The sequence below is a fragment of the Frieseomelitta varia genome, unplaced genomic scaffold (genome assembly GCF_011392965.1).
Source record: "Frieseomelitta varia isolate USP_RPSP 00005682 unplaced genomic scaffold, Fvar_1.2 scaffold_976, whole genome shotgun sequence".
Taxonomy (NCBI): domain Eukaryota; kingdom Metazoa; phylum Arthropoda; class Insecta; order Hymenoptera; family Apidae; genus Frieseomelitta; species Frieseomelitta varia.
In genome coordinates, this window is record NW_025110785.1 from 870,308 (window position 1) to 886,593 (window position 16,286).

Consider the following 16,286-nt stretch of genomic DNA (forward strand, 5'->3'; position numbering starts at 1 on the left):
ACTGGAATATAGGTTATGTTATTGTCACTAGATGGCAACGTTTCTTACAACAAAATTTTATTTTAAGAGTTGAAATTTTATGTCAAGAGTAAACATATTTTTAGTCTATGGTACAATTTAACAAAGTCAATATATTTAACTAGAGTATAGGTTACGTTGTATTGTCACTAGATATTTAACTGGAATATAGGTTATGTGCGTATTATCACTAGATGGCAACGTTTATTAAATTTGGAGAAAACGACATTACTTAGGAAACAGCCCTAATATTTCAAAAAACAGATTTTGTTTTCGAGAGATCGATCTACGTTGCTTTGTTGTCTCGTTTCGGTTGAATCTGATTACAAGTTGAAGCTGATTTCCGATCTCGTCGATGATTCGGGGCCTTGGAACGTGGTAGATTGGGTGTGGATCGTTTTATTTGTTTCGTGAAATCGTGGGAATTGCCAGCTACTGCGTGCGAGGGAATGTGGAAGCGGATGGATGATTTGATTTCTGGTAATGTCAAACATTGCGTCGCTGCTGTGTAATTCTCAGCGTTTGGCGACTGTCAAGAAATGTGTAATAATTCTATTTTCGTATCTTTTATGGGTTCGTAGTTTTTTCTTTCTTTTTTTACAGTAGAAATTAGATTTTATAAATTTCTAATATCTAATAGTATCTCATTTTGTACACTTAAACGTATAATTTGATCGGAGATTGAAGTAACAAAAAGATTAAAAATAGATTTGTATCTTACGAAGAGATTGAAAATCAAAAATAGATTAAACTCTGTATTACGTATCTAAAATACATATTTTACGAAAGATTGAAGTAACTGAGAATTAGTAATAGAATTCTACATACACGTATAATATTTTACGAAGGACTGAAGTAATTGAAAATTAAAAATAGAATTCTACATACGTACGAGAGATTGAAGTAATTGAAAATTACTAGTAGAATTCTGCATATTTTGTAAGAGATTGAAGTAATTGGAAGTTAGAAATATCTACGTTGTACACTCAAGTATGCACAGTAGTTGATGAAAGATCGAAGTAACTGAAAAATCGTCTAATATAATGATCATTGCGTGTATAAATATTCTTTACATGGCTGGAGCAGCGAGAGTTTGTTTATTATCAGTCTTTTTATTTGTAATATTACGATATTTTTTGTCGAATATTACAGAAACTTAGTTTTATAACAATAATATTTTTTCAATTTTTAATATTCTTTTAATTTTTAATTTTCAATGATATTTTTCAAAATATTTAATAATAATACCAAGTGCATACACACGCAAAGCAGCCAATTCGCAATTCTCCAAAAAAATCGTCGCGACCCTTGCTCGCAACGCACAAAACGCCACCCTCTCTTCCCTCCGGAACGGTGGGACACCTAACGTGTCCCTCCATGCCGATTCTCACCATGCGTGCATGAAAAAAAAGGGGTTCCATTCACGAGAAGGCCCATACGGTTAATGAACAGCATCTGGTCGATAAAGGATAAAAAAAAGAAAAAAAAAAAAAAAAAGTCGAGCAGTTTTCGGCTTAGCAGTGCTAAGTTAGCACGCGTAGACAAACTTCGAAAAAAGGCAGCTGCGTCTGCGTACATATTTTAACAGCTGAGAGTGCATGCACGTATGTATGAATATGTATTTGAAACACCAAAGATCCCGTTTCGGCAAATGTTTCGACGAGTTCAACAAACTTTTCTTCCTGCTTCTCGCCCTTTGGCTCGCTTCAAATTGATTTCTTTGCCCATTGGCGGATTGGTGATCTTTCCGCGTCGCGTTTCCGAGAGATTGTGAGAGAAATTGACTTCGGCGTGCGTGAGCGGACGCGACGAAGGCAATTTCGAGTGGACACGCTTGTATTTACACGCCGAATTCAGCCGCGCGTGATTCCTATCTCGTCCCGGTTCGGTCGGTCACCGGCCGAATTAATATTATACGAGAGAGGTGTTGTTCAGAGGTGGATCGGCCCGTTTCGGACTCTCGGAATAGTTCGATCCCCTCATCTATAGGAAAATTCAGATAAAATTCTCTCTAGTCGGCCATTGTTTCTCTATCTGGCTGGCTGGTAAGTTGAGGAATAAATTCAACCCCTTTTAAGCGTTTTGCTTCATCTCGAGAATATCGTTCGATTTCCTGAATAATTCGTGTGAAGATTTTCAGAGAAAAATATTTGTTGATTATCAAAGTGTTCAACGTCGAATCTTAATTTGGATGCTTTACTTTTAGTTACACATTGTGGATCTAGATTAGGGGAGTGAATATGTAGTTAATAATTTTATATAATATTATTAATAATTAATAATAATATTTTATAATAATAGTAATTTTACTAGTATTCTACATTAATTAAATACTAACTTAATCACGACAATTTAAGAACATTAAAACTATAAACTAACCTCTATATTCCATCCTCTAAAAAAAAAAAATCTGTCTGGCTGCCTGATAAGTTGAGAAACAAATTCGATCAACCCCTTTTAAGCGTTTTGCTTCATCTCGAGAATATAGTTCGACTTCCTGAATAATTCGTGTGAAGATTTTCAGAGAAAAATATTTGTTGATTATTAAAGTGTTCAACGTCGAATCTTAATTTAGATGCTTTACTTTTAGTTACACATTGTGGATCTAGATTAGGGGAGTGAATATGTGGTTAATAATTTTAGTTGTATAATATTATTAATAATAATAATAATATAACACAATGATATTTAATAATAATAGTATTAGTAATATTAATATTACTAGTATTCTACTTCCGACATTAATTAAATACTAATTAATTTAAGAACACTAAAACTATAAACTAATTAGATACTAAAACTAATTAAACACTAAGATTATATAAACTAATTAAATATATGTACTATACAAACTAATTAAACACTAAAACTATATAAACTATATAAATACTATAAACTAATTAAATACTAAAACTAATTAAACACTAAGACTATATAAACTAATTAAATATATATATATATATATATATATATATATATATATATATATACTATACAAACTAATTAAACACTAAAACTATAAACTAATTAAATACTAATTTAGGAACACTAAAACTATAAACCAACGTATATCCCATCCTCTAAAAAACAAAATCATTTCAATGGAAAACCAAGAAATTTTAATACCCGTCGAAAAAAGGAAATTGCAAAGGAAAAAAAAATATATATATATATATCGTCAGTACATACAAAACAGTTCTCGCATGAAAAATTCATGAACGTTATTATCGTTGGTAATTCACGATAACCAAGCTTCGTTTTGATTGATACGCCGTGTCTCTTGTCCTTGTTCGACATTTTCTTTCAATGCCTAGTGCCCGATTGCTCCTCTAACCCGTGATTACTTGGACATCCTGTATAATTATCTCAATTCTTCGATCTTCATTCCGCCCGATGGGAATCAATCGGCGAATTTTTCTGTTTACGTCGATTCTCCGCGGAGAGCGACAGAAAGAAAGAAGAGAAGAAGTAATTGACAATCCGCGAGTTGATTGTCGGTTGCGCTCGGACAGAGACGATTTCCATTCGAACGGGCGTCGGATAATAATCGTATCGTCGATGAATTTCAAAGAAGCAAATACGTAAATTACGACCAGGCCGGCCAACATCGAGCACGGATATTAATTTCCTGCGTTTGTGTGCACGTGTGCGCGACACTTAGCGTCGAGTTAACCGGTTAATGCACCTATCGTCGCTGTGTCGAATTTTTAAAGCGCACGATCTTCGATACGAAACGAAACGCACGAGTCAGAAATATGTACGAGCGCGCGTGTTTCGTTGATTGAGTTCTTAGAGTTCCACACGTGTATTTGAACTTGAAGTAGTTTGAACTTGAAGTAGTTTCTTTTCGTGAAGCTTCTTTCACTATCTCGAGCAATTGTTGTAGTATTTCCTGTATTTGCGAAGCATTTGTCTGAATAGAGACGTTAAATTAACAAAATCCATGTCGCATTAAAAATCGCCCATAGCATTCAACATCCCGAATCAAAAGACGTACGCTGTGATATGCAATGTACAAATGTACACATGTGTATAAATTGTTTGATTATTAAATCGAAATAATCGAGTGGCACAGAATAATAATAAAAATAATAATAACAATGAAAAGAAAATCATCACTAAGAGATGTGCATCATGTACAGTATAAAATGTACAAACGTATAAATTATTTAATTACTACGCAAAAAAAAAAAAAAAAAACTTTCCGCGAAATAATCGAATGGCAATCCAATCTTTAATACTACATAATAATAACAATAAAAGGAAAAGGTGCGTGTAACGTACAACAGTATAAAATGTACACACGTATATAAACTATTAAATTATTAAAATGCAGAATAAAAGCTCTCTTCGAAATAATCGCTACATAATAATAATAATAATAATAATAATAATAATAGAAAAAAAGACGTGTATAATATACAAAATGCACACACGTATATAAATTATTTAATTACAAAGATGTAAAATAAAAACTTTCTTCGAGATAATCTTCGCATGGTCCAAACCTGCTACAGTTGCTGCACAATAATAATAATAATAATAATAATAATAGTGATAGAAAGAAAATTAAAGAAAAAAAATCGGAGAGAAGAAGATATTTTATATGTATATATATATATCATTATTATTAAATTATTTATATATATATTTATTAAATTGTTTATATATATTATTATTATTAAATTATTGTTAAAAAATCAGAGTACCAGCGCAGCGGGAAAATGGCTTGGCTAATCGTTGAATGGCTTACTAAAGTTGCTACACAATAATAATAATAATAGTGATAGAAAAAAAATCGGAGAGAAGAAGATATTTTATATATATATATATCATTATTATTAAATTATTTATATATATATTTATTAAATTGTTTATATATATTATTTATATTGTTTATATATATTATTATTATTAAATTATTAAAAAATTAGAGTACCAACGCGGCGGGAAAATGGCTTGGCTAATCGTCGAGTGGCCCAACCCTGCTACAGTTGCTACACAATAATAATAATAATAATAATTATTATTATTATTATTATTATAATGATAATAATAGTGATAGAAAGAAAATTAAAGAAAAAAAATCGGAGGAAAAAAGACATTACATATTTACTAAATTATTCATTTATATATATATATATATTATTAAATTATTTATATATATATATTATTGTTATCAAATGATTATTAAAAAAATCGGAGCGGCGGCAAAATGGCCTGGCTCCATCTGTCGCGCAAAAGAAAGAAAGAATGAAAGAAAGGAGGGCCTCCGCGCATCCGGAAACGTTGAACTCGGCGCGCGTATACGCGAGAGCGGAGCGCACGATGGAAAACGATCGGAACCGAGCCAGCGGACTGTTTACCCGTGGCAACGTCGTCATTATATTCGCATTATCGTGCCTCTGGGGCCCCGGCGACTCGCACAAGTGCATACGCCGCGGAAAAAGCGTTCGCCAACCAATTCATGTATCTCGAATTTATCCGCTCGTACGTGGAACTGTACACGCGCTCATAATTCCGCGGAACGCGCGGATACACCAGGATCGTCTCGCTACCGATCGACACGGCGACGATCTGCTCCTTTTGAATTTCAAACGCACGTAACGATTTTGATTACCCTGATTGCGAAAGGATGAAAATTTGCCGATATCTTACACGACTCACTGTTACAATTTGGGGGAAAAAAGAAAGGAAAAAATTATATTACTTATTTATTGGTCTCGTTTCAACCGGCAAAAAAATTCTGTTGCATCTTGAAAGATGTTTTTCCGTGACTAGAGTCCACCATCAATCTTTTGAGGACCGAAGTCTTGCGTTTTCTTGTTTTTGCTACAGTCTTTCAATACTTTTTGCATGATCATTCGTTCGAAGTTCGTTCTGTTTAGCCTTGAACAGTTGGACGAAGAATTCAAACGTCTCTAGAAATATTGAAAATCTCTTTTCGTGGCTAGATCACCACGATTAAAATCTCTTCTTTAGATCCCCTAAAACTTGTACGATTCTTCTCCCTTTCCGTAATTTCATTAAACTTTGAATGTTAGGATCGAAAAGTCGAAGCAATCCTAGCATCTTGTCTAATTGTGATACGTTTAAAATTCGATAAAATGGTTGAAAGGAAGAAAGAAAGAGAATTGTACAGCGAGTTTCAAGGGCTCGTTGCAAAGAGAAAATTTCAATCTTCAAGACCGTGACACGGGTCTAGCAATGAAAAAAGTTTCACTCGATGCTTTCAGAGTTTCCAAAAAAAAATAAAAGTATCCTCACTTTCCCGCCAGCTGCGCGATGTAGAAACGAACAGAGAATTGTGAAAGTAGAGGATTTACGCTGTAGAACGAGACCAAAGTTGGATTGTTACATGATTTTTTTCCTTTTAGGAAGTTGTGACAATTTTTCATCGTTTTTCAGCCTGTTTAATTTATAAACTTCGGAATGTGTTGTACGAGAAACTTTTGTAACCTATGAATCCATTGTTAAATTATTTTTCAACTTGTTTAATTTATAAATTTTTAAATATGTTACCAACTATTCCCTACGAGAAACTTTTGCAACTTATGAATCCATTGTTAAATTATTTTTCAACTTGTTTAATTTTTAAATTTTTAAATATGTTACGAACTATTCTTTAGGAGAAAATTTTGCAACTTATGAATCCATCAATATCGTCCACTTGTTAAATTATTGTTTTTCAACTTATTTAATTTATAAATTTTTAAATATGTTACGAACTATTCCCTAGGAGAAACTTTTGCTACTTATGAATCCATTAATATCGTTAATATCATTCATTTGTTAAATTATTGTTTTTCAACTTATTTAATTTCTAAATATGTTACGAACTATTTTTTAGGAGAAACTTTTGCTACTTATGAATCCATTGATATCGTTAATATCATTCATTTGTTAAATTATTGTTTCTTAACTTATTTAATTTAACTTATTTATAAATTTCTAAACATGTTGTGAACTATTCCCTAGGACGAACTTTTGCAACTTATGAATCCATTAATATCGTTAATATCATTCATTTAAATTATTGTTTTTCAACTTATTTAATTTCTAAATTTCTAAATATTTTGTGAACTATTCCCTAAGAAAAACTTTTGCAACTTATGAATCCAACAATATTGTTAATATCATCCACTTGTTAAATTATTGTTTTTCAACTTATTTAATTTATAAATTTTTAACTATGTTACGAACTATTCCCTAGGAGAAACTTTTGCTACTTATGAATCCATTAATATCGTTAATATCATTCATTTGTTAAATTATTGTTTTTCAACTTATTTAATTTATAAATTTCTAAATATGTTACGAATTATTTTTTAGGAGAAACTTTTGCTACTTATGAATCCAACAATATTGTTAATATCATCCACTTGTTAAATTATTGTTTTTCAACTTATTTAATTTATAAATTTCTAAACATGTTGTGAACTATTCCCTAGGAGGAACTTTTGCAACTTATGAATCCATTAATATCGTTAATATCATCCACGAGAGTGCATTCAGGGAAATTTCCTCGCCTTAGGATTTCCATTTGGCGAGGAAACGGAAAACATTCCAAAGCGAATGGAAAGGGGGCGGAGTGGGCTCGTTAAACGAGTATCCATCGCGTATCTAACAGTACCGGTATTTTCCAACCGATACGTTTCCTCCTCGAGGAAAAAGGCGCTGATCACTCCAACGATCTCGTTCACCGGCCTGTGAGCAGGGTAACTCGTGTGTCCACGCATCCGTTTGCGTACTAATATCACGTTTAATAGTAATTAATTAGCTCTGCCAAGCGTTTAACGTGTCGATTAGAATCCGCTCGGTTTCTACGCTCCAGTTAGCCATCAAACGTCGAATGGCGATTAATTCCCATGAATTCTATCTTGAATTTTTTCTCAAAATGACACGTTACTCGACTTGACTGCGAATTCTTTTTTGAATAAATTTTAATGTAGGGAATTTATGATCGTAGAAATTTGAGAGACGTGCGAAGGAAACGTGTGGGATATTCTAATTTAATCTGAAAACGTACCTAGATCAGAAAATCATTAGTAAAAATGAGTAAATAATAAGTGGGGCACTCATCATTAATATTACATTCATTATCAGTGATAGAATTACAAATAATCTTTTTTTGTTTTAAATTATGTTCATAATAATATAAAATTGCACGGACAAACGAAATATAACGAAGTTACGTTTGCCAAGTTAATTTTCTTGAAACAGTGAGTTTTAATATTTCTTGAATTTTACAAGCGAGTTTACAATTTTGTAGTGAGTTTTAATATTTCTTGAATTTTACAAGCTAAATTATAATTTTATAGTGAGTTTTAATATTTCTTGAATTTTCTTGAATAGTGAGTTTTAATATTTCTTGAATGTTACAAGCGAGTTTACAATTTTATAATGAGTTTTAATATTTCTTGAATTTTCTTGAACAGTGAGTTTTAATATTTCTTGAATTTTACAAGCTAGATTATAATTTTATAGCGAGTTTTAATGTTTCTTGAATTTTCTTGAACAGTGAGTTTTAATATTTCTTGAATTTTACAAGCGTGTTTACAATTTTATAGTGAGTTTTAATATTTCTTGAATTTTACAAGCTAAATTATAATTTTATAGTGAGTTTTAATAGTTCTTGAATTTTCTTGAACAGTGAGTTTTAATATTTCTTGAATTTTACAAGCTAGACTATAATTTTATAGCGAGTTTTAATGTTTCTTGAATTTTCTTGAATAGTGAGTTTTAATATTTCTTGAATTTTACAAGCGTGTTTACAATTTTATAGCGAGTTTCGATATTTCTTGAATTTTCTTGAACAGCGAGCTTTTAATATTCCCGTGTCTTCGAAAATGGCGAGTGTTGAATTTTAGAAATTTCTTCACGTTTAAATTAAAAAAGAAGAAAGATTCACGAATCGCTTGATTCGAATGACTTGGCGAACTGTAATTGTACGCCACGTTCCCCCGTAGTGAATCACGCCTCAGCCAGATCATTTCTCATCGTCTCGGCTTTTCACTTAATAGACGGCCTAATATGCCATTTGCAATAACGCCGTTTTCTCTCATTTATCGCCTGGGCTACGCGCCTGAATTTTTAATTCGAATGGAAATCGCGAGCCTGGCAATTATTCAAATGATATCCGGCCACCATTTGTTTTACCGCGATTAGAAAGGCAATATACGGGTTACGTCGTTTGCATAACTTGCTTCGATTTGTTACTTCTCCGATCTGTATATACGTAACGAGATCGGTAAGTTTTCGAAAATTTTTGCCGCCCGGTCTCTTCAATTCTTTCTTCGGTTTTTTTTATTTACGATACTTTTAAGATTACGTCTTAAAATTAGTATCCATATTTCTCTTTAATCATTGTTTATATCGAGAGAGAGAGCCGATTAACGCATCGATGCACGAGTGTATCGTTGTAAACTACGACAATGTCACGGCGCGACTAGAATTTTTATATTAATAATATAACACATGATATTCCATGACCGTAAGAATATTATTTTACGATGTAACATTGAATATCTAACGAATCCATGGAAATCGTTGAAAGCGTTAGCGCTTGAAATCCCTATCAAACCCTATCCGCGTGTTTTACGTTTCACGAGATGTCAGAAAAGTAACCTGATAACGCGTGTAAATTTTGGGTATGACATTCCATCTTATGGAGGATACATCGATCCTGTTGCAGACGATGAGGCTGACCAAACGTATAGACGAGGTCAGGTTGCTCGAGTCACGTAAGAGCGCCCGGCTGGCTGATCAGGATACAGATTTTGCTAGGCTCGCCGATATGGCTGGTGATCGTAAACGGGCCTCTTCCCACTCCATCGACGTGCCACACGTGATCGGGTAAGTCTCTAATTTCTGCTAATTTTGCAAAACGTCTAATCTCACTTTGCGGCGGGTTTTTCTTTTTCCACCCCCTCGCTTTTAACCACTTGCGCTGGCAACTGACTGCGGACCGTAACGAGTGACCACACCCGTATATAATAATTCGTCGCTTTCTTTTAGAGAGAAATTATTGAGAGGTAAATTTATTATTTGTTTTGCTTATTATACTTGGGTTATACTTGAAATATACTTCTTTGAACTATACTTCTTATACTTGAGAAAATACTTGCAATTTTGGGGGCAAAAAGTTGTCGACGTGCGTGGCACGTCATTCCAGCGCAAGGGGTTAAATTAACTTGCGAGTGTTCGAGACGTCAAAAACATCAAGATCTTACTTTAAATATCTCTAAAGGTGTAGAGAATTAATTATTTCTATGAATGAAATTACTTTCACCGGTAGTGACTAATTCGAGACCAACGGTCCCTAGGTTTTCCATCGTCCTTGAGAATTCCAAAAATCCTGCATGCAATTGCCATTGCCCCAAAAATCCGACAACCCCACTCCCGTTGGACCGTGATTCGTCAAACCGTGAGTATTCCATTCAATTCTAGCAATCCATCGATCCTAATTCGACTTTAATGCCCTGCCTGAAATTCAAATTCGTTTCAATCTAACGCGAATGAATTCTCAGTCGGTCTCAGGGGCTGTCTAAAATATTTTAATTTCAATTTTAATTAATTAATGATGAAGATTTGTTGCCTGACTCAACGAATAATCCTAAATCTAAAATTTATTATATTTATTATAAGTATAATAAGTTTAATTCAAATAAATTTATTATAAATACAATAAATTTAATTTAAATAAATTTATTATAAATATAATAAATTTAATTTTAATAAATTTATTATAAATTTATAATAAATTTAATTTAAGTAAATTTATTATAAATATAATAAATTTAATTTTAATAAATTTATTATAAATTTAATTTAAATAAATTTATTATAAATAAATTCTAAAAATTTATTACAAATATAATAAATTTATTATAAATAAATGCTAAAAATTTATTATAAATAATATATCATTTATAATATTAACTAATTATCGATTAACTTTTGTTGACCCTCGTTTACAAAGAGGAGGAACACACGAGGAAAGCTCGTTGATGCCAAGATGCAAACTCTCCACTGATTCCACCGGCTTTCAAAAATATTTTAATCCCGTCAATTACCATTTCTTTCTATGAACGTTACTTGTATTTCTAGAAACTGACCAACGAACGTTAATGCGCGTTGAGGGAGACTCGGTTTTATAAATCGGAAGCCAAGGCAAAGTCGTAAGGGCGCGAAAAGACCGTAAAAACGATGTATACTGCCTTAAACGAACGCGATTCCAGCCTCCCTTTGGAAAAAAAATTTCTCGAACGCTCGTTTTCGGTCCTTTCCACGCTAGATTTAGCGTGGACACGTGTGAGCCTGCGTGCACACACGCACACGTAGCCGCGCGCCACACCCATACACGTGCGAATATACAGGGTGAGTCGCGCGAAGATGCAACCATTAGATATCTCTCGGCGAGTCGATAACGAGCTGATGAGCTTCCTTTTAAATTAACCAAAATTCATCCTTACTGGCAGCTGCAGCAATTTGTTCTTGAAACGAGAGATATTCTTCAAAATTTCCTGAATTCTATCGATGTGTGTACATATATACGTGAAAATATCGTAGATACATCGTGGAGTTTAAAATGGTGTAGAAATATTGTAATTTGGAATTAATAATACTACCGTTTCGAATTATCGCAATGTAGTGTAGAAATATTTTAACATAAAGGTATTGCAATACAGGCATTCTATAAAACAAAAGTATTAACAAAAATCTTCATATAAATAATAGTATAAATATAGTATATCTGGTATTTGCAGTATATAGTATATATTGTATAGTAGTGTATAGTATATCTAGTATTTTCATATAAATAATAGTATAAATATAGTATAATCTAATATTTGTATCCAATAGATCTTCATATTGTATCTTCATATGAATAATAGATTCTAACACAAAAATGTTGCAAATACAGACGTGTTTCATAAAACAGAAGTATTAACGAAAAATCTTCTTACAAATAATAAATGTATATTGTCTTTGTATCTTCAGATAAATGATAGATTCTAACACGGAAACGTTGCAACGCAAACATTCCAAGCATCAACGAAAATCTTTATATAAATAATAAATATATATTCTTTATATCTTCACATAAATAATGACAATATAATAATAATATAATAATAATAATATAATCATAATATAATAATATAATAATATAATAATATAATCATAATATAATAATAATAATATAATCATAATATAATAATAATAATGTAAACAAAAATCTCAAACATTCCAAGCATCAACGAAAATCTTTATATAAATAATAAATATATATTCTTTATATCTTCACATAAATAATAACAATATAATCATAATATAATAATAATAATATAATCATAATATAATAATAATAATATAATCATAATATAATAATAATATAATAATAATATAATAATAATAACAATATAATCATAATATAATAATAATAATGTAAACAAAAATCTCTTCCTACAATATAAAAATCTGGAATATACCTAATTAAAGTAGAGCTTAACTTCCACTGCTGTCGTTCTTCAATGACATTGTTTTCTTAATCAAAGATACAAACTATCCTCAGAAACGAAGCTTAATCCCCGTATCCCTCAAAACTTAACTTTACTTTCGTACTCGCTTTCCAGCGAGTTATAAATATTCGCAGAATATTCAATCGTTGCGCTTTGCGCGCCTCACCCTGTATACACGGCCAGCGTGCACGTCCATATCCGAACTGTCGGTTCGTGCAAGTGTATGTGTTTGTGTGTGTGGTGCGTGTTCCGCCTAAAAATCGAAGGTATTTCTCCGTCTAGTTCGAAAAAAGGCTGCGCTCACACACATACACACGTACACGCACCACGGGTTGCACCGGGAGGGAGCGTTAAAAGGCGTCTGGTTGCCGATCGTTAGACCGTGAACGCACCCTCGCCGGACACCTGTCCCTCGCACGCAGTCGTCCAAGTGCTTTTTCGCCTCTCACCCCCGTGAAACCGTCCTGGAATCCGATCCAGCCTGTCGCGATTCCACCACCAGGCCAGGCCAGGCCAAGGGAGACGCGCGAATTTCTACCAGTGACGAGGAAAAAGAGAAAGAGAGAGAGAAAGGGGTAGAAGGAAAGCTTTGACCTTCTCGAGGGATCCAGGGGATTTTGTCTAGCATTTGGTCGCTTGAACGTTCGTCTCCTCCGTTTCTCCCACCCTCCATTCTTTGTTCCATCCGAGATTTAGGGACCGTTCGACAACGATGCGGGGAACTTTGATAAATTGACAATTTCGAGAAATATAGTAGTAGTACTTTGGTGTTCGACGACATTGACGATGATTCGAGCGTTCCGTGACTTTGAGAGTATACTCGTCCAGGGAATGAAATGGTCTCAGAATATTTCGAGAAACTGGGAGAAATGATATTTAGATATTCGGTAGTCATCGTGGTTTTTGGACATTCGGTGATTTTAAGAATATTGGGAATTTTGCTTTATTAAATTTGAAGAATATTGGGAATTTTGCTTTATTGAATTTGAAAGAAAAAAAAAAAACAATGCCTAGTAATTTTTGTACAATTATCTTCGTTGTCATTCGAAATATTTTGTAGTATGTCATTTTTAACAGTTGTCAGGAATTTACAAGTTTCGACCAAGGTTTCATCGATAGTTAGGAGAAATCTTAACAATTCGTGACGTGGGATATAATCCTTCACAAATCTGTGCATTCAATGATTTCAAGGATATTGGAAATTTTCAGTGATAGGAGCTAATTTTGAAAAATTAGAAGAAACAAGCTTAAAGCTGAATAATATAATTTGAGATTGTTGGAAATTTTACTTTTCATTTCGATAGGTGCTCGATAATTTTGAAAAATTGGGTGAAATGATCTTAAAGATTCATACGTTGAATAATTTCTATAATTCGAGCATTCAATGATTTCAAGAATACTGGAAGCATTTATTTAGAAAGGAATTTCATCAAGTAATTAATTTAGACATTCGAAGAAATTAAACATTTAATCATGATTTCAAGGATTTTAATTTTCTTCAATGAGAATTAGGAATCTAAATTCACTTTGGTTTCATAATCTTCAGGATTTATGTTAACTTTAGGTTACACTATTGTATGTTTATCCGATGAAAAAAATTATTGAATTATCATAAACCAAGGATTTTAAAATTTCGTGAATTTGTTTGATTCTGGCAAACACAATGTATCAGGGGCACCCATAAGTAATGTTGTTTTCCGATACTGTACAAAATTTTATTCCATGTTAAAACTTTATCTCAAGAGTTTTTACTTCGATACAGTGTCAGTCTAGAATATAATTTAACAATAAGCACAAATGTCAATATATTCAGCTAGAATATTTAACTAGTACGTAGACTGTAATAAGTGAAATTATTATTACACTAGATGTCAAAGTTTATTAAATTTGAAAGAAAAAAAAAACAACACCTAGTAATTTTTATTATCTTCGTTGTCATTCGAAATATTCTGCAGCATATCATTTTTAACAGTTGTCAGGAAATGAATTTACAAGTTTCCAAACAAAAATAGTTGTCTCGTAAACTGTAACTGTAATGTTCTTGCGAAGTATAGGAATATTCTGCTCGGAGTAGGCGAGGAAATAAAACCGTATGCCTTTTCAGGTATGTTCCATCCTGTACCCGAAGCCAAAACTATATACACATAGTTAAGAGGGGTAGTACCGGTGAATTTTATGATTTAGGACCGAGAACTGTGAAAGAACAACGCGGCGTTCCACCGTAATTTCATTTTTATGGCGCGGCACAACCACTGTGGGATAACCTTCTTCGTCGGGACCTCTTTGACTGCACTTCGTTGGGGGGATATATATCTGCCTGGCAGCGCTTTTTAAACGCTTGAATAATGAACGTCGAATTGTTTCCTTGCCCCTTGGATCCTCACGACGTAAGCCCTGTTAAAGTGGCAGGAATTTGTTCTCCAGTAGAGGTGTATTAACTCGGGTAGATTTCCCTCCAGTGAAATATAGGCCTAACGATGGCAAAGATTGGTAAACTATATTTATGTAAATATATCAAGTAAATTTTGATAACGTTGATTTTTACACACACGATAAGGTTCAAGATAAGAGACTCGTGTTTTCTCATTGTGCTCCCGTACGTGATAAAATACGTTTCTTTTTCAACGATTCATCACGAAGTGTGATAAAGTTCAATAGTTATGTTTTTGAACTTTGAAATGTGATCAATTTTGAAGGATATATATAATATCCTTCAAAATAATATTTATAATTATATAAAATAAAATAAAATGGAATTATATATAAAATTATATAAACTAAAATAAAATGGAATTATATATAAAATTATATAAAATAAAATAAAATGAAATTATATATAAAATTATATAAAATAAAATAAAATGAAATTATATATAAAATTATATAAAATAAAATAAAATGAAATTATATATAAAATTATATAAAATAAAATAAAATAAAATAAAATAAAATTATATATAATTATATAAAATAAAATAAAATAAAATGAAATTATATATAAAATTATATAAAATAAAATAAAATAAAATAAAATAAAATAAAATTATACATAATTATATAAAATAAAATAAAATGAAATTGTATATAACTATATGAAATAAAATAAAATAAAATTGTATATAATTATATAAAATAAAATAAAATGAAATTATATATAATTATATAAACTAAAATAAAATGAAATTATATATAACTATATAAAATAAAATAAAATTGTGTAATTCGTCTTCATTTCTGGATAGATTATTACTAAGAAGTAATAAATTTATTATTTTGTTTTGCCTGGGTTATATTTCAATATACTTAAAACTGCGAAAATATTGTAATTTTCGGCCAAATATTCTCGACGTGCGTGGCACGTCATTCCAGCGCAAGAGATTAATGATACACGGTCATCACGTGTACGAAATATCCAAAATTGGACCAAAATTCTAAATTTTTGGTCCAATTTTTGTCCACTTTAATTCTCTCTTGGTGTTAATATCAGAGAACGGAATTTCAAAGATCCATTTTACACTTTCTCATTCACACGTCATCTCTTGGCGTAGATTTTACAACTTCAGAAATTTCAATAAACTCGGCCGTTTAATTGGAGCGCCAAGATATATACACGGTGTCGAGTAAATTGCTTCTTAACGAGTGTCGGATCTTCCAAAAGAACCCATTTCGAGAGAACCCCCGGAGGAACGCAGGAAGCAAGGGAACTCTATCCGAAGCCCAGCCTCTCGTCGAGAAATCCCCGAA

The 16,286-nt window shown here is 32.0% G+C and overlaps 1 protein-coding gene across 2 annotated transcripts in view; it reads left to right on the plus strand.

Annotated features, from left to right (window-relative positions):
- The window catches only part of LOC122538233 (zinc finger protein 395), a 161,898-nt gene that overhangs the window by 46,992 nt on the left and 98,620 nt on the right, over positions 1–16,286 (plus strand). For both annotated transcript variants that reach the window (XM_043672135.1, XM_043672136.1), the window contains exon 2: positions 9,713–9,873. In XM_043672135.1, coding sequence (XP_043528070.1) covers positions 9,713–9,873 — 161 coding nt within the window. The remainder of the gene's footprint in view (positions 1–9,712; positions 9,874–16,286) is intronic.